The following is a 22,155-nucleotide window of genomic DNA, read 5'->3' on the forward strand; positions in this document are numbered from 1 at the left end:
TTCAGAGAATTTAGAGAGGATCACAACAAACCAGGGAGGGGGCGGTCATCACTTAACTACCAAGTGCCTACATCAAAGCAGATGTGTGATGGTATGGTGGGTAAATTGTGGTTTCTGGGAGGAGAAGTGGAGACCCTCAAACATTCAATATATGGGCTTCATGCAGTTGGTCTCTGATTTGAGGACAACCTGGTTTAATTCAAATAATTTCAAATTTTAAAAAGCTAGCAGAAAAGAATAAAAGAAGATCAAAGATCAATTTGTTCAAAGAATCACATTGAATTTGAAATATTTTTGAAGGGTATTAGAATAGACTAGACTAGACTAGACTAGAACAGAACAGAACAGAACAGAATAGAATAACAGAGTTGGAAGGGACCTTGGAGGTCTTCTAGTTCAACCTCCTGCCCAGGCAGGAAACCCTACACTACTTCATACAATTGGTTATCCAACATCTTCTTAAAAATTTCCAGTGTTGGAGCATTCACAACTTCTGCAGGCAAGTAGTTCCACTTATTAATTGTTCTAACTGTCAGGAAATGTCTCCTTAGTTCTAAGTTGCTTCTCTCCTTGATTAGTTTCCACCCATTGCTTCTTGTTCTACCCTCAGATGCTTTGAAGAATAGTTTGACTCCCTCTTCTTTGTGGCAACCCCTGAGATATTGGAACACTGCTATCATGTCTCCCCTAATCCTTCTTTTCATTAAACTAGACTTACCCAGTTCCTGCAATCCTTCTTCATAAGTTTTAGCCTCCAGTCCCCTAATCATCTTTGTTGCTCTTCTCTGCACTCTTTCTATTTCTTTTATTTTGGTCACCAAAAAGGTTTTGACCATTATCAAATTCTATTATCACAAATAGGATATCCCTGAGGGCATTCTGCATAATTTATCTGTCTAAGATTCATGCAACTGGGTTCTTGATTAATTCCATTTTGTATGCAGGATCTCCTTGGGTCAATTTATTTGCTTTTTGACAGGAGATTTTATAAATAGTGGATAAAAAAAGAACAAGAGCCCTTTGAGAAATCCAGTAAACATGAAACAATATTTTCTGAGGAATGGCTTACATTTGGAAATCCTAATGTATATTTTGCATTTTGTAAATTTGGAACCATTGATTTTCTGAAATTATATGTTCTAATTCTTTACTATCCACAATAATAAAGTTATTTATCAGAGATTAGATATAGCAAATATTATAGTTTAATCATATACAATACTCAGTCTGTCAGTCTTTTAAACAACCATTAGATAACAACAGAAGGTGACTCAACCTTGCATTTAGCCAAAGTGTACAATACAAGATCTTCCTTGTTACCTTCAAATATAGATTAGTCCACAACATCAATTTGCAATAATACTTCTAACTGAGACCCTTGTATGATTAAATCTCCAGTACAAATTATATTTTGAAAATTTGATGAATATAGTTTAGGAAAAAAAGCTATTAAGAATTTCAGAAGTATTGTTAATTGTTAATATTATATTTGTATTCCACATCATTGTTAAGATTGCCTTTAAATGTAATAATCACCCCACATGCTTTATTTGAGTATCTATTAATGTAGGTACTTTCTCCTAATTATTGACCACAAGTGTCCACTGAACGTTTAACAGCTCGTATAAGGGGGTATTGATTATTTCTGAAGTCCTTCAAGAAAGACATTACATCCGTATCTTTGGTGTCCCCAACCAGAGAGAAGGTGAAATTCTGGAGCAAAGCACTGAAGAACAGGAACAGCTCCATCCTAGCCAGGGCCTCCCCTGGACAGGCCCTCTTCCCTACAACAGCAATAAAGAAAACAGAGGTTATTTAGGAAGTACTTGCTGGAATGGTCTCTGATAAAAGACTAACATGGATCAGGTAAGCACATGAACTTGTAATACAATCTGTTCCAGAGGCTTGTACCTGCTGAGAATGGCATGAAAGCATCCTTTTTCCTGAACTGGCCATTTTCATCCAAAAAATGATTGGGATTGAACTTCTCTGGAGTCTCCCAATGAAGAGGGTCAAAATGTACAGAGGAGAAAACTGGCACAATAGCCATACACTAGAGGGAGAGGAAGAAACTGTCATTAGATGATAATATTTCATATGGAAAAGAAAGTGTCTTTGCTTTCCACTTGCCTAAAATAAAAACATGCAGTGACTAGCCGTCTGCTGAACCTTGAAGAATGAAGAGGGAAGGAATAGATACCGTAATTTTCGGAGTATAAGATGCACCCGAGTATAAGATGCATATACCTTTTTTGGTGAGGAAAAGAAGAAAAAGAAATCTCCCTCTGCCTCTGAGCAATTTTGCCTCATTGCAGCAAACAGCAAACAGCCTGCTTTACTTTCATTTTCATTTTCAGCATACTTGATTAGTACAAGGAAAAAAAAATCTGCTCCAGCAATTTGCCTCTTTGCAGCAAGCAGCAGAGTCCTGAGCAAAACACCTGAGAGCAAATTAGCCGAGAGTCGGGAGGCTGATCCAATCAACTTGTGCTAATTAGTCTGTGCTGAAGCTGAAAGGAGCTGTTTTTTCTTGCTGTTTACTTGCAAGGAGGTAACTGCTGCAAGGCAGAGGCCAAAGGGTGGGGGCCAGTGGGTGGGCAGGGCTACATTCGGTGTATAAGACACACCTAAATTTTCACCCCCTTTTATGGGGGAAAAAGGTGCATCTTATACTCCGAAAAATACAGTATTTCTTTCAAGACCTATTTCTCTAAATTGCTCTTTTATTCAAACTGCCTCATATCAAGGATCTAAGTCGTTCTTTCCTTTCTTCCCTAGAGAACCTTCTTAAATACTTGTATCACCATACCTTGGGAATGGTGTAACCATGGAACTTGATGTCACAAGTTGTTGCCCGGGGATAGGTCTCAAGAGTCCCATTCTGATGTCGCTGAACTTCATGAATAACGGCATTTGTGAAAGGCATCTTCAACCGGTCTTCCATGCTTGGAGTGCGATTTGTACCTATCACCTCATCAATTTCGTGTTGCACTTTAGCTGTGAGAAGAACAGATTGAGATGAGATTGACAGACTTTGTCATGCTGAGCACCTGCAGTCATTTGAATAGAAATATGTCTTCCAAAGCACATTCAGGGAAGACAGTTCTAGTCAGAACAATGGCTCCTCCTCAGAGTCATTTCTCAGTAGAGACCACTTCAACTTTTCTAGTGCAAAATGAGATTCATATTATTTGTATCTCTGCCTTACTAGATATCTTGACAGGCAGTAAGCATAAAGCATGTGTGGGCTTTCTGAAGATTAGAGTCTCCACTCAAAAACAGGATAAACAGTAGTCAGGAGAAAAGATACAGTTCTTAAATTAATTTCCTAAACTGTTATTATATGTATGCATTTATTATGCCAGCAGCAAACAAGCATTCATTCCTCCAAAATCATGAGGCCCATTTCCAAAAAGCTAGTGTTTCAATCTATAACTAATCAAGCAATTTTGGGAGGTATCATAGATTAAGATTAATTACATTCTGTAACAATTTTTCATCTATGTCATAATTATACATTCTTGTGGAAAACCATTTTACCATTGTCTGAAGCAGTGTGGTTCAAAATGTTGGAGATGGTACCTTGAGTTAAAAGGAATCCAGCTGCAATGAGTTTACTTTCAATTCCATCTTTACTTTCTTTTTTCTTTAAAAAATATGTTTTCTTTAAACACCATCATTACTTTCTTAGCATTAATAGTGGCAACCCTAGGAGTACCAACACCTTTATATATTTGTGGGTATTTTTATACCTTGAATGTGTGGCAATTCAGCCATCACTAGAAGGCTGCAAAGCAAAGCGTGGCTTGTGGTTGTTGTCCCAGCAATAAAGAGTCCATATACCATAATCACAAGATCTTCAAGAGTGTAGATACCTTCAGATGGGTTCTGCTCCTAAAAAGAAAATGGAAAGAGAAACAGAAGAATAAAAAATTCTACTTGGAATTGAAATAAACTAATTCATGAAACTTTTCATAGTGTCTTTTTCAATTAAAGGAAATGTAATTCAACCAGGGTGACTTTAGAATATCTAGAAAAGGTCTTCAATTCTAAAATATTTTGGGGATCACTATTTCATGCAGAGGAAGAAGATCAGAGCCTATCTGATCTACCCATCAAATATTTACCACAAGAATTGATACTCTAGTTTTGACTAAGGTTGTTGGAGCTGGCCTAAGCAATTCCTAAGGTGTATGCTTGGAAAAGAGAATTGAATCTGTTCCATAGAAATTTATTTGTTACATCTGACAGACTAATCCTAATAGAAATTAATAATTCTCTACAAGAGGATTCTAGAAAATGCTACTTAATTATCTTTATAACACCTATTGTGATTGTAGATCTCTAAAGAAATACCTTCTAAAATTTAAATCAGCATGGGAAGAAAATACTTATGCATACTCATTTTTTGAAGGAGAATTCTGCGGTCTTAAAGTTAACAGAGTTCATTTCTATTGTTTGACCTAATTTTCAGAATTGAATGGATACCTTTAGCAACAATTATGCCTGGAATAGTAACATATGCCAACAAATGGCAATGACCGGGTTGTCCAAAAGTAAACAAAAAAAAAGCGGGGGGAGAATAAATATTTCCATATTTCTTCATATAGGATGAACTAGTTCCATCTTAGATGCATAATAGAGATATTTAAACAATTATGCAGATATGTTATTTATACCTACCTTCTCCAGTCTAAGAAGGAAGCAATCAATATAGTCACGCAGGTTCTGGGGATCCAACGTCTTTTGGTGCAAATCCACTTTCTCACGGATATAATCACAGATACTTTCAATTTCAGCAAAAATGTTTTTGTGTGGCCCAGGAAAGAATTCCACTATTTTTGGAAACGTATTGTATACCTGTTATAGAGTTCACATTAAATACTATAGCTGATTAGACCATTATTTTATTTTATTTTTATTTTATTAATCATATTTTTATGCCGCCCACTCTCCGAGGACTCTGGGCATCTTACAACAATCGACAGTATACTAAATAGCATATTGCCCCCAACAATCTGGGTCTTCATTTTACCCACCTCGGAAGGATGGAAGGCTGAGTCAACCTTGAGCCGGTGAGATTTGATCTGCTGATCTGCTGAACTAGCAGTCAGCTGAAGTAGCTGCAGTACAGCACTCTAACCACTGCACCACTTCGGCTCCTTATGGTGGAGGATTAATGCCCCAAATATTCAGAGAATAACTTTTACTCTGATATTGCTAGTTGTCAATTCTCAGATGGACCCAAAGCCAAGAAGACAAGAATCACAAGGATTTCAGTATGTTATCTTTAATTCTATTGTCAGGTAAATACAGTGTCTTGAAAACTATAATAGAAATTTATATTTATAATAAGTTAATTAAAGAGGAGTGTCTTCGAAAGGCTTTTCCCCAGATCTCTCCTCACCTAGGCTGAATCCTTGGTAGGAGATACTTTGTCAAGGGATTCTCCCACTGCTTTCCTAGCCTCCCTCATCTCTTCCACAAAGAGATAATGGTGGAAATGGCCAAAGTCCTCCAAGAGGCAAAGACAGAAACTGACTGTGTGCATAAAAATAGGGGAGTTGTCTAACAATTCCATGATAAGAAGATATACATTTGTCCAGAATCTGACATGGCCCAAAGGAGTTACGAGAGAAGGAAATGGTTCCCTACGAAATAAGCCCAACCAGAAGAGATTTTGCCAAGCACCAATTTATGCTTGGATGTCTAGATTTGCCTTCTCCTGCTTAGTAGCTCATGAAATCTCATCTTTACATTTCTGACTTGGACTTGGATTTATACTTACAAACACACCTGCTAGTTAAAATGGGGGTTCATGACAAGAAGAGGATCAGGTGGATTAACATACCATTCCTAAGAAACTAACAGAATGTCGTATTTGAGACTCAATAATCTTCTGCTTCTCTATGAAGGCTTTATCTTTGTAATCAAATCGATTGCCAAAAATGACTGCACAAATCACATTAGAAACAGCACTTGCAAAAATTCTCCTTGGGTTGAAAGGCTGCCCTGAAAAAAAAAGACCACAGATGTTTATGAGTGGGATCAGTAAATGTGGATCTTTCCTTTGTCAAATCTCACCTCAAAACTGCAAAAGAAAGTGATTCAGGTCAGAGAAATTGGAACTATTATTCTTTCCCTCTTTCCTAAGAATGGAATATAAACACAATATTAAAATCCTATAACCACTTTAATCAAGATACAACATAGTGTTTCCATGTTCCACTTTGAAATTGATTAAATATAGATTCAAAGATTGGCTTTGTTACCGCTAGAGTTTCTTCACAAACTTATTGCTGTCTTCTTCAGTCAAGAATTGTTTTCTCATTCCTTCCTTTGCGTTTTCCTGCTCCTGGCTGTTTTTTTCCACTTTGTCCCTTCCCTTCTTCATCTCTTCAAAGGTTCTGCCTCCTTTTTTAACTGAGCTCTCCTGTCTTACCCTCCCTTCCTCCTTCTAAACTCTTTCTTTTCCTGTTTTCTTTTTATATTTCTTTAAATAATATCACTTGCAAGTCATTCCATTATTTCTCCCTTCCCATTCCAGAGGTTTGTCCATTAAACATTATATTCAAAGGCACCACAGCTCACTAAAGGAATGCTATTTATGATTGCTTAATTAGATCCACAGTGCCTTTCAGTTCTCCAACCTCATGCAAACTCCCCATAAAAGCAAATCTGCTGATTTTGCCTGGTGTTTAATATAAAATTATGTTTAAGTTATTTTTAAAAAAACATTTGCTTCTTTTTCACTTTTAACCAAGCACTCTGTTATCTCCATCCTTCTCTCCTGCTAACATACCCAATTTAAAAAAAAATAAATAAACTTTTTTTCCTATTTATTTTTATCGCCTTCCAGAAGAGACATGGCCACAAGGATGGCTCTCAAAGCTGCTTCAACTATTTATTAGAATTTAATAAAGTTAAAGAGTTAATTTAATTCAACTCTATGTTGCCTTACAGATCTCTGTCCTTCATGGAGCCCATTCTTATGTGTGTGTTCCTTACCTCCCTTAGTTTACCTGTCCATTAAGTTTTTTGCTGATTTCTAAATTTGCTTGATGTGTGTTACTGCATCCAGCCTAACATTTCACTATTTTGGCCAAAGTTGTAATTTTATAAAGCCATAATTGCCCCATTAAACAACTTCCTAGAATTTCTGATCTCTCAGTGCTGCAGCCACAGTAAGATATCAGTACTTCTTGGCAAGGTTGTAATTTTATTAAGCCAAAAGCTGACATTGGATAGAAAAGAGGGAGAAACAGCTCTATTACTTTTCCCTTTGCTTCTGAACAATACTGTGAAAATAAAAGGGGGGACATTCACTGCCTATCTAAATTTTTCTTTATTTTGTGTATTTAAGTGCAGAGGATTTGAGTTTAAGTTTACAATCTAGTTTTCCTGCAACTTCACATAATACAACAAATCCTTTTCAGATTCTTTTTTTTTTTACCTTTTGTGGTAGCTATTTCCTCTACCAGACAAAGGGCTTCCTCCTGCACCCTCTCAGACTTTTTTTTCTTCCCCATCTCAAAATCTCTCAAGGTGGACAGTGTGAACCGTCGCAGTTCCCTCCATTTCTTCTCATCAGTAGTGGTCAGACCTGAAACCAAGGACACAGGAAACAGATCACAATGTTATATTAGTTCTCAAATTTTGCAGAAGGGGAAAAAATTATACGTTATGATTTTCCCTCACCCCACTTGGTTGCTTCATTATGTACCATCAAGTCACTGTCAATTATAAGCAACCACATAGAGTTTGTCCATTACAACCTTTCTCCAACCTAGTTCTTGAGGATTTTGATATACTTGTCATCATTATATTTCCATCATCTCTCTTCCCTACCACATTTCCCACAGTTACAACTCTCTCTATAGAGCTAGGCCGTTGCGTAATCTTTTTGAAATATGATCATTTGAGTCTAATCATTTTGCTTTGAGTAAAAATTTTGGACTGATTTGTCCAATGATTTATTTTCTTGGGTATCCATGATATTCTCAAGGGTTTTCTTTGGAATCTTGTCTGGAATCTTCTCCAACATCAAAGCTTAAAACGCATCAATATTTTCTCTATCCTGCTTCAAAATCCGAATTATTTTGAAGGTACATGAAATTGATATTGACATTAATTTGGATAACATAAGCCAAAAAGTGTCTTCATTGGTAAACCATTTTGGATGCCTTCCCAAAGGACCAATTTAGAGGTCAAATTATTGTTATTTGTTGTTGTTGTTGTTTTGTATGTAAGAGACAATCTGAGCAGACTTGAAAAGTGATTAGTGGAAAGGAAATGGTGAAAAAACATTTTTTTCCTTTTTCAAGAAGTATGATCAAATCTATATCTTTACCTGACATTTCAAGTGAATCTTTCACAACTATCAATATTATTAACGGCATTCAGATAATTTGTACAGAAAATTAAAGAAAAACAATAACTAATAAGGAAATGAAAGAGGATCAACCTTTATTTTGGAATATTCGCCTAACAGCAGGTATATCAATTCGCCCACCAAATTCTTCTGAATGATCTACCAAAGCATCTTTTACCACCTCGTACCCACAAAGAGCAATCATTGGTATTGATCCATTCCAGACAGTAAATACAGGTCCATATTTATCAGCAAGCTAAGGGTAGAATTAGATGAAAATTCAGTTAATTAGGTGACAAAGCATTTTTGGTGAAATTATTATAAAGTATTTTTGAAATACTACTTAAATTTACCAGAGCTTCAATAACTTTTAATACCTATAAAATACATCAATATAATCATATGATCATATGATCCAATACATGCCATATATCTCCTAGTTGGTGAGTGACCAACCATGTTATGTTTGGTATCTGTGGATTATAGAACCTAGCTTGCCGAGAATAGCTTGAGCTGCTCCAAATAAAACTGTGCTTTGGTTCTGGCATACTAGCACAAAAGGACCAAAATGCAAAAGTTATATTTTTACCATTAACAAAAAAAGTTATGTGTTGCAAAGGTAAAACTAAGCCTGAAAACTATTTTGATGAGAGCTTTGTCGTTTGAAAAGCAATAATACATTTTTGGAATTGATTTTTCAAATGGACAATAAATTCTGTCTTTCATTTCTTAATCACTTTTAAGGACTACTAATATTTATTAAGCTAGAAAAGATTTTCTTTAGCCACAGACTGTTATTCCTTTGAAGATCTGTGCCATTTTTGAGGATTTTTTTTTAATGTTAAACAACAAGGAAGAAAGATACTGAAGGCAAGGTAAAATAAGGAAGTGTGGAGTATCTTTTTTTTTTTAACTTTGATGGTGAAATATAAGAATAGAAAATTGTGGCTCTAGATTCCCATTTTTAAGTGATTTGTAGCTTGTCTCAGCCCCTCTGGAGCTGCCAGTGCTTCACCAGGCACAAACGAACATGCACACACGAAAAAGGAGGATTTGTTCCAAAACCTGGTTTAATGGAGGCAACACAGCAGCGTACAGTAGAGACTGAGCTGCTAAGCAAAACAAAGTTGGAGACGCCCTAGCTCTCCGCCCGTACTGTTTTATAGGGCGTGGATACAGTTAACTATCATTAGGCAGGCAATGATTTCTCACAGCTGTCACAATCAAAGCTGCTGCTTGTTCCGTTCATGCTCATCACAGGCATAGGACGTCATTCCCCTCCGCACTACTATCTCTTCAGCAGCTGATTTACATTCCCATTCCACCCCCCTCTTCATTATCTCTTCAGCAGCTGATTTACGTTCCCATTCCACCCCTCCTCTTCTTTCCTTCCATCCATCACCCACTATTAGTGTACATGGTGTCCTAACGCAACACCCCCCTCCACCGTGTTTTGTTGCTGGAATCCATCAGTATTCTCCGGATCCCCTTCATGGTCTTCAATATCATCCATCAAGGTGATGTTTTGCCGAGGGGCTTTTGACACTCGGCAGCTTGTCTATTTTGCTGTGGGTGGTTAAAACTGTCTGATTTTTATGAATCCTGATTGGCCAGTAATTTTTAAGTGACATAAAAAGAAACCCTACTCTTTGACTAAAGAAGTAGTTAAGAAGATGGAGGAACAAATTATTAGAGATGTATTTGAAAAATTCTTAAATAAAACAGACCAGCTATATTCCAAGGATGTTAAAATAAAACTGTTTAAACTACTTCAGAGATGCAATTATGTGCAGAAAGTTACCAAATCACGCCAGCAATTTCACAAGTAGCTGACAATGTAAAGGAGTCAATTGCAATTTTGGAATATAAACCAGACACCAATCTTTATTATGATGGTTTAAATATAAACCTCCCAACACAATTGAAAGAAGAGTTTCAAGAAAATCTGCAATTTCAAGAGGAGAAGTTTTGGGCTTTTTTCTTGATATTAACAAGGTTGAGAAATTCTTGAGAAAAAGAAGTTTATAATTACTTGATTGACATTCCAGAGAAGAAAAAAGATTTTATTCTATGAAGAAAAGCTGGAAGGAGTGATTTAAACTTAATGTGTCTATTGGAATCAAGATGGATTTTTACCTGTTTGATATTTGTAACTGAAAGAAAGCTTTGATATAAAGTGGGTTTGAAAATGCATTTTTATATATATTGCTTAAGTTATTCCTAAAGATTGTAAAATATTACTGAAAGTGTATTTGAAAGTATCTATGTTAAGAGGCAATTAAATAAAAAGATGTATTAACTTAAAGAAAGGTTTAGAGTCTGTAAATAGATGTATACAAAAAGAAAAAAAATATTCTACGAGGATAACTTGGAGGGAGTGGTTTAAAAAGGAATTAGTTGGAGTTAGTTGGGTTTTTATTGGTTTGATCTATGTAATTGAAAGAAAGCTCTAATGCAGTTTGTGCTTTATGTTTATAAATGAGTTTGAAAAATATTTTTTCTTTTATATATAATTTTGAGTAATATTTAAAGCTTGTGAAATATTACTGAAAGCAAATTTTAAAGTATGTATGTTAAGAGGAAATTTTTAAAAAGATGCATTAGAACTTACTGATTTTAGAATTTATTTTTTTTAGTTTAATTTTTTAAAATGGATGTGGGAAAGTGCTTTTTTCCCTTTAAGGTTAAAGAATTTGAAAGGATATAATGAATTTTGTTAATCAGAATGATGGTAGTTTACAAACATTATTAAGTGCAAATAGAAATATTACTAAACAGAATAACAGAGTTGGAAGGGACCTTGGAGGTCTTCTAGCCCAGGGGTCTCCAACCTTTTGGACCTCAGGGACCATCAAACTCATAATTTTAAATCCCATGGACTACTGGGGGGCATTGGGAGGCTCAGCTGCCTTTTGGGCCTACCTGTCTGCTTCTGCAAGGCGTTCAGATGGGAGCCTGGAAACCTCTTTTGTGTTCCTTCTCTCAAGAAGCTTGGTCAATCTGAGTGAAGGAAAACGAAGACGGGCACACTGACAGTAACTTGCTGACATTGGTGGGAAAGTTGGTCCCATATTCCAGAGCTGTGGTAGTCACAGGACTGGCCCAGTGGTGAAATGTAAATTTTGTTACTACCAGTTCTGTGGGCGTGGCTTGGTGGGGGGGGGGTTAATATGACTGAGTGGGCGTGGCCAACTTTTTTTTTTTTTACTTTTAAAACCATTTTTTCTACAACCTCTTCAGCTGAAGAGGTTGTAAAAAAATGCTTTTAAAAGCCTCTGACGATCCCAGCTGAGTTGCCTGATCGGCAGAGGCTTTTTTTCTTTTAAAAACATTTTTTTTAGAACCTCTTCAGTGGAAGAGGTTGTAGAAAATATGCTTTGAAAAGCCTCTGATGATCAGGCAATAATGATCCCAACTGAGCCGCGCAATCATCAGAGGCTTTTTTTTTTACTTTTAAAAGCATTTTTTCGGCCAAAGAGGTTGTAGAAAAAAATCCTTTTAAAAATTAAAAAGAGCCTCTGATGATTGCGTGGCTCAGCTGGGCAATGGGGGGGGCAGGGATTTTAGCTACCGGTTCTCCGAACCAACCGCCTCCATCGCTACCGGATCGGGCAATCCAGTCCAAACCGGAGCATTTCACCCCTGGACTGGCCCTTTGGTCATCCCAGAGCAGCTCCTCCACATGGGTGCACCGACCTGCAGGGATGACCAAAGGGCCAGTTCTGTGACTACCACAGCTCTGGAATATGGGACTGGGCCGTGGTGGGGCTGGAAATCTCCGCCATAGGGGATGGCATGTGCAATGTGCAACTTTGCAAGTGGTGCAATATGCAAAAAGGAGCGCAGCCCTTGCTGGTCGGAACAAGATAATGGTGCTGTTACGGAGGGAGGGCAGCCCAAGTGGGCTAAGTGGCCGTGGCGATGGCTGGATTTGCATGGCATCAGCATTCCGTCTTTGCTGTGGTATATTTGTGCCAGCTGGTGGCACCAAGGCAGCCCTTGTCTCCTGCCGCTTGGGGCTCAGAGTGGTAACCCGCATCCAGGAAGCACTACAGCTTTTTTCCATTTTATCATTTCTTCCGTAAATTACAGTACACTATTCATAACTGTCCTATTTTAAATTTAATCAGCATCAACCTAGAATCTTAACCAGTGCACCATTATTATTTTTTCCACAACATAATCAAGGCAATGCAGCAAAGAAAGCAAAGCTAACAAATCTCAGTTCCCCCGCTTCATGCTAAATTTCTTTTAAGAATTTCTACTCATTCCCATTTTAAATGTATAGGCATATTCATGTCTGGGATTTATCCACCAATCCAATACAAAGAGAAGTCTTTAAAGCCCAGTGTTTCTAAAGCTTTGTTTTTAAATCACACAGGCAAGAAAAAGCAGGTTGGAAGCAAATGGAGGACTTGGGAAAGTAATGGTTGGGGGGGAGAATCAATAAGAAAAACGGAGATGTCCGGAAAGGGACGGCCAATGTAAATAATGATAATTTTTAAAATCACAATCAAAGGGGTTTTGGGCAGCTAACACTGGAAAAGCCAGCTTTGGAAAGCACCAGCTGGATACAAAAAGAGGAAGGGGTCTTTTTTTCTTTTTCCAGCAAAAGCCACAGGGAAAGAAGGGGAAAGAGCCAGTCGGCTTTGCGCGGAAAAGTCGGGCAAAGATACCTCAAAGATATCTCTTCTTCTTTTCTTCCCGACCATAGCCACCCAACCTCTGAAGATCCAGTATTTCTACCTCATCCAAAAGGCTGGCCGGGGGCAGAAGAATGGAAGGGGTGACAAGGGCTGTGTGAAGTCCCCCTGATGGGGGATGGCTTGAAGTAGACGAAGGGCTTGGCTTGGCATATGAGTGCCAGTGCTGGGCTCAACCTGCCGGCTGGAGGGAGCTGCTGTGGGGGACTGATGAGGGAGTGCTTGGGGCTCGGAGCCCTTGGGGCTCGGAGCAGTAAACCGCATCCAGGAAGCACTACAGCAGCCGGAGTCAACCCTGGCTTTGCTGTCCATTGCAGACACTAGATCGGCCCCCTGCAAACTCTCGTCTCTCGAGGAGCCCAGCCAAAGTTTCCCGTGCCGCTTCAGCAAGCACTCCTCGAGAGAGGAGAGTTTGCAAGGGGCCGATCTAGCATCTGCAATGGACAGCAAAGCCAGGGTTGACTCCAGCTGCTTCCCTCTGCTAACAGGCAGCCAAGCTAACTGCCTGAAGGACCCTATCCTGTCTCTGGGAGTCAAACGCTGAAGCGTGAGTGGCACAGGAAACCTTGGCTGGGCTACTCGAGAGAAATGCAAAAATTTCTCTGCAGACCACCAAAATTTTCTTGCAGACCACAAATGATTGTCCAATTTCTTCTTTAAAGCTTCCAGTGTTGGAACATTCACAACTTTTGGAGGCAAGATTTTTCACTGATTAATTGTTCTGTCAGGAACTCAATCCTTAGTTCTTGGTTGCTTCTCTCCTTAATTAGTTTTCATCCATTGCTTCTTGTCCTACTCTCAGGAACTTTGGAGAATAGGTTGACTCCCTCTTCTTTATGGCAGCCCTTAGATATTGGAACACTGCTATTATCTCATTATGTCACCCCCAACTGAAACAGAAAAGGAATAGGCACAGGTTGAACTGACTTTTCAAAATGTAAGAATTATCTTTCTCTAATGCTCAAAAGTCTGCCATTGACGTATTTGGTTCATGCATTAGGAGCTGTGGAAGCACAGTTTAGAATGCAATACTGCAGGCTACTTCTGCTGACTGCCGGCTGCCTGCAATTTGGCAGATCGAATCTCACCAGGCTCAAGGTTGACTTAGCCTTCCATCCTTCTGAGGTGTTAAAATGAGGATCCAGATTGTTGAGGGCAATGTGCTGACTCTGTAAAACACTAGAGAGGGCTGTAAAGCACTGTGAACAATATATATTGTAAGTCTATTGCTATAAATAAAGAAATCCATAAGGACAGGCCATGACAAAATGGACTCAGAAGAAAAGGAAAGAAGTGAAAAAGCTGAGCGTATTGCAAAAGTATTGCAAAAAGAAAAACTGATGTACTTCATGAAAAATAATAACATATACAGTAGATCAATTTCCCAACAGACTGAATGGAAAGTGGATATAAGGAAAGAATATATAGGAGTGCTCCAAACAATGTGGAAGGAATTATATTACAAAGGGCTACTGAAGTAGAAGTATACGAATGGGCTGTTTGGTTTTTTACAAAAAAAAAAGATTACAGATGAAAAAAACTGTGCATGGAAGAGAATAATTGATCCATTTGAAGGATGGAAACAGGAACAAAATGCTACCATTCATGAAGATAAACCATCTCTGGTAACTTAAGTGGGCTTCAAGGGACTGGATTTCCCTAATACTGTAGGAAAGAGTTTGTGTTTCTGTATGCCTTTGTTGGCATCTAGTGATCATCTGATTTTTGCAGCCAAGATGAGGTTTATTAGGACAGAAGTTGTATCTGCATTTCAACAACCTGGAATCAAACAGGGTAGCTAGAGGACGAGGAGGTTTCGGTGAATTTGATGCCAGTTCAAATGTTACAAATTTGGGGCTCTAGATTTATTTTTGTAAAGTTTTTCTTGTTACTATATATTGTAATTGTTGAAAGCTGGATCTAGCCCAATAACTCAAAGCAGACTTCGATTCTTTTCTGTAACTTTATTATAGATTTAATGGTACTGGAGGTCACTGACCTTGTACCTTTCTCTTTCAGGTATACATCTGGAATACCCTGTGGACCATGTGGTTGGAGCCTTTATATCCAGGAGGAGGGGCAAAGAGGTAAGGAGTGGTTACAGGGGTTATGGGATATGTGGTCAGTTAACCCTTGCAGGTCCGGGTGATCAGGGAGATGTAGTAGTTAGACATTTACCATGACAAAAACCCCTCTAAATGTCTAACTGGGTACCTGGGGAAGTGGTTGCATACATACAGAGAATATACAGGTACAGGCACGAATTACATGTAGACATGCATTTTAGACATGAGGTACGCATGCTGTTTATGTGGTAGGGGTTTAGTGAGAATATCTGCTGTTTGCTCCTCTGTGTCACAGTGTACTGCCTTAATGAAACCTATTTCTGAAAACTGCCTGACGTGTTTGTATTTAATGTCAATGTGCCTAGACCGCTGACCTATAGCATCGGCCTTTGAGATCTCTATCGCTGCCTTGTTGTCTTCGTGGATGACTATTGGATATGAGGGTTCAGCCCAGATGTTGCAGAGCAGGTCATCGAACCATATTAAGTTGTTTGTGGCCTTGGATAGGCAAACAAATTCTGCTTCCGTAGTTGATGTGGCCACCAGTTTTTGCTTTCCAGTGTACCAATGGATGGGGCAATTGTTGAGTAGTAGCACGTAGCCAGAGGTGCTTTTTCTGCACTCTATGTCCCCAGCCCAGTCAGCGTCAGCATAGCAGGTTAGCTTTGGTTTCTCGGATGTTTCTGGCTCTAGGCAGAGTAGGGCATCCGCACTGAATTTTAAGTATCTAAGTAGTCTTTTGATGGCGTTCCAGTGTGTTACCGTGGGTTTGCTTACATGTCTGGACAGTAGATTGACGGCCAAGGCGATGTCGGGCCTGGTCCAGTTGGATATATACAGCAGTGACCCTATCGTTGATCTATACAACTTATTGTCTGTGAAAGGTTCAGATTCCTCGTACATGGTCTTCAGGAACTCTGGTTGCATGGGGGTCTCGCTGGGTTTTGCTTCAGACATGTTGCATTTGGACAGCAGCTCGATGATCTTTTCTCTCTGGGAGAGGCGGAAACCCTTGTTGGTTTTTATCACTTGGACCCCTAGGTATTTATCGATCTTTCCAAGTGACTTTAGGGAGAAGTGGCTACCCAGCTCAGTGGCGAACTTGTCACATCTGTCCTTGTGCTTGCTGATGTACAAGATGTCATCCACGTAAACGAGCACACCTTCAAATGTGTTGTTTTCTCTCTTCGTGAAGAAGCATTTGTCGGCTGAGGTGGCCTCGAAGCCCATGGATCTGAGAGCTTTGGCTAGGCAGTCATACCACCTTTTGCCCGACTGCTTGAGCCCGTACAGGCTTTTGTTCAGCAGCCAGGTTTGGTTCCCGCCCTCATTGTACCCAGGCGGTGCTTTAACGTATATCTCTTTGTCCAACTTGGCGTGCAGGTACGCTGTTTGTACATCGAATTGGAAAACCTCCAAGCCCAGGATGGTGGCCACCACCAGGGCGCTTTTGACGCTCTCCGCCCTGACAGTTGGCGAGTAGGTGTCTGTATAGTCTTTGGGGTATCTTTGGGCGAAACCCTGCGTGACTAGTCTTGCCTTGTACAGGACCTTGTTGTCTTCTAATGTCTTAACTCTGAACACCCATTTGGTTCCTATTGGTTTTTTGTCCTCTGGAATTTGGGCAGGTGAGTATACTTGGAGGTTTCTTAGGCTCTCCATCTCCTTCTCCATGGCAGACATCCATTTTTCTTTCTCTTTCTGGGGGAGCCCGAGGATGTCCTCATATGACCTGGGCGTGAAATGGGTGTTGTGGATGGCCATAACGTAGTCCTCCAGCTTCCTTGGCAGCTTGTTTCTGGTTTCTCTGATTGGCCTGCTGGGGGTTGGCTCGGTTTCCTGCATGTTGTCTGCCTCTTTGTCTGTCAGGTCATCTATCTTCAGGGAAGGGTGCCCTTCTTTCCACTCTTTGATGCTTGCCTTGCGATTGTTGGCTTTATGCCCTCCGACCTCTCTGACCTCCTTTTCCCCTTGGTCATGTTCAAATGTGACCCTATTGGTGGGAATGTCGTTGGAGTGTACCCTCGACCAGTTTGCATTTTCGTGGAAACTGGCTGACCTGGAAACCACAAACCGGTTGTTGTTGTCGACAAATCTGTAGCCCTTTGTGCCCGGTTCGTAACCTTCGAATCTCAGTCTTTTTGATAATTTCTCCCCTTTCTTTCTTAATTGTCTGGGGATGTGGACATCGGCTGGGGCGCCGAATATGTGTAAGTGTGCGATGTTGGGCTTTCTGTTGTATAGCATCTCGTATGGTGTCTTATTGATAGAGCTTGACCACAGTCTATTCAGGGTGTAATTAGCGTAGTGTAGTGCCTCTGACCAGAAATGCTGCCCCATCCCAGCATCCTCCAGGGCGCAACTCATCATGGTTTGCAATACCCAGTTCTTTCTCTCTGAGACTCCATTTTGGAAGGGGGAGAAAGGTGAAGAGGTGTAATGCGCAATGCCCTGTTCTCTCAGCCACCTTGTGAATTCCTTGGCCATGAATTCTGAGCCCCTGTCTGTCATTATCTGCCTTATTCTCATGTTATGTTGCATATCTACTCTTCTGTGGAATTTTTTAAACCTTTGGAATACTTCATTTTTGTGTCTGAGGGAGTAGACATACCCGTATCTAGTGTAGTCATCCACAATCGTGAGGAAGAATCGCTTCCTATGCCCTACAGAGGGTTTCAATGGCCCTACCAAGTCCATATGCACCAATTGGAAGGGGGACTCTGTGGTTCGTTTGGATCCCCTGGGGATGGCCTTAACCTTGATCTTAGAACGCTTACAGACCGAACACTCCAAGTAGTTTTCGCAGTTCTTTACTTTGAGACCCTCGGTACATTCCGTCATTTTCTTTACAATGGGGAAACTTATGTGTCCCAGCCTCCTGTGGAGGAGGTGGGCACAGTTATCATGCAATGGCTTACCGATAGATACAGACTTGTTGGCCTTCTCATGGCCACTTCCTGCCTCTTGCTGCACCCCCTCTATTTCTGGATACTCATCTACTTTGTGGTTCGTGTTGGTATCAATGCCTTCTTCCTCCCTTGCGTTGGGTGTGAAGTAGGGAAGTCCCTCGTGTATGGTCACCTTTCCTATCTCTTTCCCTTGCTTGATCAAGTGTGCCTTTCCATCTTTGAATTTTATCTCTATGTTTGTGTCCCGTGTCAGCTTTGTGATGGCTAGCACATTGTGGGGTATCTCTGGCACGTACAGTACCCCTTTTAAATCCCCTATCTGTGTGATGTGTATGTTTCCTTTCCCCACTACTTTGACCTTGTTTTGGTTTGCCACCTTTATTTCTGAGTCTACTTCTGTGAGTGAGTCTAGCAGCTCTGGGTTACAAGTAGTGTGACTTGTGGCCCCTGAGTCCAGGAGCCATGTGTTTCTCTCTGCCTTATGTTTGTCATTTGGGTCATCGTGCCTGATCCCATACATGGAGCCAGAGTTACTGTCCCTGGAGTGGTCTCTGCGCTCGTGGTGTTTCCTGGGGTTGGGTGACCACCCTCGCCCCCTTTCCTTTGGGTACCTGCGTTCAGGTGACCTCCCCCCTCTACTGTCGTGCTGTCCCCTGTCCCTATGGTTCATGGGGCAATCCCTCTTTAAGTGGTTCCTTGACCCACAAGAATAACATTCTGAGGTATCCCTGGCCCTATCTTGGAAATCCACCCTCTTCGTGGGTCTAGGATCCCTTTTGGATAGTTGGCGTTCCCTCCTCAGAGTGTCCTCTGCAATGAGCTGACTGGTCAGTGCGCCTAGTGTTAGGTATTGCAAGCTGAGGCTATTTAGTTGGGATAGCAGTGTCCCAACTGCTATCAAGAGAGTTTATGATTATGCTTATCATGCTCTCTTCAGTGATGATTTCCCCCCTCTGCATGAGCTCTGCCCTTGTAGCATTCATCTTTAAAATGTGCTCACTCATGGGGACCCCTGCCTTGTGCTTGGTGGAGTGGAACTCCCTAGATATTCTAGTGGTAGTGGCTCTACTCTGGCTATAAAACAGGTTACATAGTTTTTGCATAACATCATAAACAGTCAGATTGTCCTCAATAGATGGATACATGGCAGATGGAATGGAGGTTAACATGATACAAAATGCCCTGTGATGAATACAGTCAATTTCCAGTGACCAGGGCTTTTGGGGAGGTCTGTTAGCTAGGAACAGTGCATTCTCTCTCATGAGAGCAACTCTTAATTGTTGACTCCATTCTATAACATTACCCCCATCTAACTGTAATTTTGGCAAATTGGCATAATTTGCCCCAGAAATGTTAGTAAGGTTACTTACTGGGGGGAGCTGTCCATGGTCCAAACTGTGATTGAACTCACAATAAGGCTTTCGGATGTCTGTGGCCATTCTGTACTTGCTTGGATCTACGTAGCTTGCTTCTCTTGTCACAGGCAGGTACTGGGCATGCGCGAAACTCATTCCGCGCTGGAGTCTATTGGGTGAGGTTCCTGTTGCTGGAGCTCCCAGGCCTAGGCCTAGGCCTGTCGGTGGGAGGCTGGACCCACCCCTGGTGGGTCTGAAAATTCCTCCTGAAGGTGGACACCACTGCTGGATGGCCGGATCCCCGGTGAAGAAGGGTAGAAGGTGAGGAGGCGACGTGGTCGTAAGTTGAGGACTTCCACGGGTCGGCGGCGCGGCAGCAGCGGAGGTCATAGGTTGAGGATTCCCTGCACCCAGCGGCTCGGCGGTAATGGCGACGGCAGCGGCGGATCCTCCCTCGTGGTCGCTGGTCCCTGATCGCGTGGATCGGCCTGGTGGATGTCATGGCGTTGGTGAGTAGCCGGTTCTTCTCTTCTCTCTCGGGCCTCGCGTAGTTGGTGTAGCGAGTGGCGAGTTCGAGTCCTGTGGTTGATCCTTCCTGCAGGTGGGCGGTCTTTTGTGCCGGTTGTTGGTGTGCGCAGTGTCTTTAGTTGGCTGTGACTCGGTTGCCTGGTCATTGTTGGTTGTCCTGGCCTTCTTGTGTTTTCCAGGATTTTTCTTTGATTTTTTGAGTGCTGCAGGAGGCTCGAAAGCGGAGCCCAGGGCAGCGGTGATGGTCTCGATTGCCTTTTGCAACTCGAGATCGGTAGGTGTTTTTTTCTTAGTGATTGTAGTTTCTTCATGGTCGCTTTCAGAGTTGGGCTCTTCGTTGTCGCTTTCTGAGTCCCCCTCGTCTGTTTCGGGGTTCGGGCATTTTCGCGCCAAGGGATTCAAATCCTGGCTTCCCATTGGCTGGTGCTCGTCCCAAGATGGCCGCCGGGAAGAGGGCGCAAAAATGGATTCTGCCAGCTCAGGATCATCGGGTTGGGGTGGCTTACCCTTTTTTGCTGGCTTTTCTCTCTCGGTGGTCTTTGGGGGCTCAATCACTGCTTCTTGCTGCTCGAAGAGGCTTTGAAGGTCCGCGATGAGGTTTTCTTTGTCGCTGCTTGCCTCCATCAGTTTCAGGATGGAGAGTTTGAATTTATTCATTTTCTGTGCTGTTTCTTCTTCCAGGGCGGTGATCTCCATGGATGGCCCCTCTTCATCTGATTGTGAGTCCAGGCTGGAGTCCTGCTCACTTCCAGCTTCTGTCTCCTCCATGGCTGTGGCTTTGGTTGCAAGTTTCTCAGCCATCTTCTTGGTAAGAGCTCTGGTCTCTACTCTGTGTGCTTCTTCAGGGTAGGTGTTGGGTTCAGTCATTATCTGGAGTTATGGGCAACTGACCTCTGCTACCATTTTGTTGAAAGCTGGATCTAGCCCAATAACTCAAAGACAGACTTCGATTCTTTTCTGTAACTTTATTATAGATTTAATGGTACTGGAGGTCACTGACCTTGTACCTTTCTCTTTCAGGTATACATCTGGAATACCCTGTGGACCACGTGGTCGGAGCCTTTATGCCCAGGAGGAGGGGCAAAGAGGCAAGGAGTGGTTACAGGGGTTATGGGATATGTGGTCAGTTAACCCTTGCAGGTCCGGGTGATCAGGGAGATGTAGTAGTTAGACATTTACCATGACAGTAATGAACAGGGGTGGTTTCAAAACCTGTCGCTACTGGTTTGCTTGTGGGCGCGCGCGTCTGGGTGGATGGGTGGAGCCTCCCACCGCTGCTGTTACTGGTTCGCCTGATCCAGGGTGAACCGGTAGCAACCCACCGCTGGTAATGAACTTTAAAACCTCCACTGCGGGTTTATCAGATTGTTACAAGGTGACTTTATACTATAATTCCCATTGAAGATACACATGAGCCCCAAATAAAATTGGTTGTTTATAGAATAAATCAAACTAATACGATTAAAGAAGATATTTTTCAAAGTCATCATCAGAAACTTGGAAGAGGTACAATAGTTAACTAGCCTTACCTTTTGATAATGTTTATATAAAGGTAGTACATCTCGCTGAAAGAGGTTCCCCAGAATAGGCCATGGAGTAGGTCCAGGGGGCAGCTGCCCTTTTTTCTTGTACATTTTGAAAGATGAGATAAGGGTGAAAAATATACAGAGAAGAAGCAGAACTCCTGTCCATGTCAGCTCCATCTTCTTCTGAGTTCTTTTCCTTTTCAAAACTCCCAGAAACTGTTTAAATGAGACAAGATTGACAGAAGAAGTCTAACCGGAGCCCCAATCGCATTTAAATAACATATTTTCTCTAATCCTTTTTTTTTAAAATCAATGTGTTCTTCGGTGCAGGGTAATTATTTACTAACATCTCTACCTTTGGACTCTGGGTTCAAATATTTGGGCCTTCAACATGCCAGCACAGGTGGGGTGGGCCAATACAGTGCAATGAGACAGTCCCTCAAATAGTCTGAACTTCTGCCATGAACTGCTTTAAAGGTGATTACCAACACCTTGAATTGCACCTGGAAGCAGACTGGCAGCCAATGAAACTCACAGAGTAGTGATGTTATATGGGCCATTCTTTGGGCCCCAAGAATACCTGAGCCACCGCACTCTGCACCAGCTGTAGCTTCCAACTGCTCTTCAAATGTAGCCTCATATAGAGTGTATTACATTAGTCCAATTGTAAGATATCTAGGTCCTGAATAAGAGAACT

General features: G+C 41.2%; 1 protein-coding gene across 1 annotated transcript; it reads right to left on the minus strand.

Moving 5' to 3' along the window:
* Positions 1 to 1,187: 1,187 nt before the first annotated feature.
* On the minus strand, positions 1,188 to 21,714 carry LOC117660161 (cytochrome P450 2C5-like). Its single transcript, XM_034408234.3, has 9 exons — positions 21,462 to 21,714; positions 8,465 to 8,627; positions 7,454 to 7,603; positions 5,852 to 6,012; positions 4,684 to 4,860; positions 3,753 to 3,894; positions 2,810 to 2,997; positions 1,912 to 2,053; positions 1,188 to 1,784 (listed from the first exon to the last, which is right to left on the minus strand). The coding sequence occupies exons 1-9, from the start codon at positions 21,633 to 21,635 to the stop codon at positions 1,585 to 1,587; spliced, it is 1,497 nt and encodes a 498-aa protein (XP_034264125.2). The 5' UTR covers positions 21,636 to 21,714; the 3' UTR covers positions 1,188 to 1,584.
* Between the last annotated feature and the right edge of the window lie 441 nt (positions 21,715 to 22,155).

Source organism: Pantherophis guttatus, chromosome 2 (genome assembly GCF_059756535.1).
Source record: "Pantherophis guttatus breed Tessera chromosome 2, ASM5975653v1, whole genome shotgun sequence".
NCBI classification, from domain to species: Eukaryota; Metazoa; Chordata; class Lepidosauria; order Squamata; family Colubridae; genus Pantherophis; species Pantherophis guttatus.

Coding starts and splice junctions, on each gene's coding strand:
- LOC117660161 (XM_034408234.3), bottom strand. CDS start 21,635: ATGGAGCTGACATGGACAGGAGTTCTGCTTCTTCTCTGTATATTTTTC. Junction 7,604..8,464: donor GCGAATATTCCAAAATAAAG/GTTGATCCTCTT, acceptor CCTTGGTTTCAG/GTCTGACCACTACTGATGAG. Junction 6,013..7,453: donor GGAAATAGCTACCACAAAAG/GTAAAAAAAAAA, acceptor TTTTTTTTTCAG/GGCAGCCTTTCAACCCAAGG.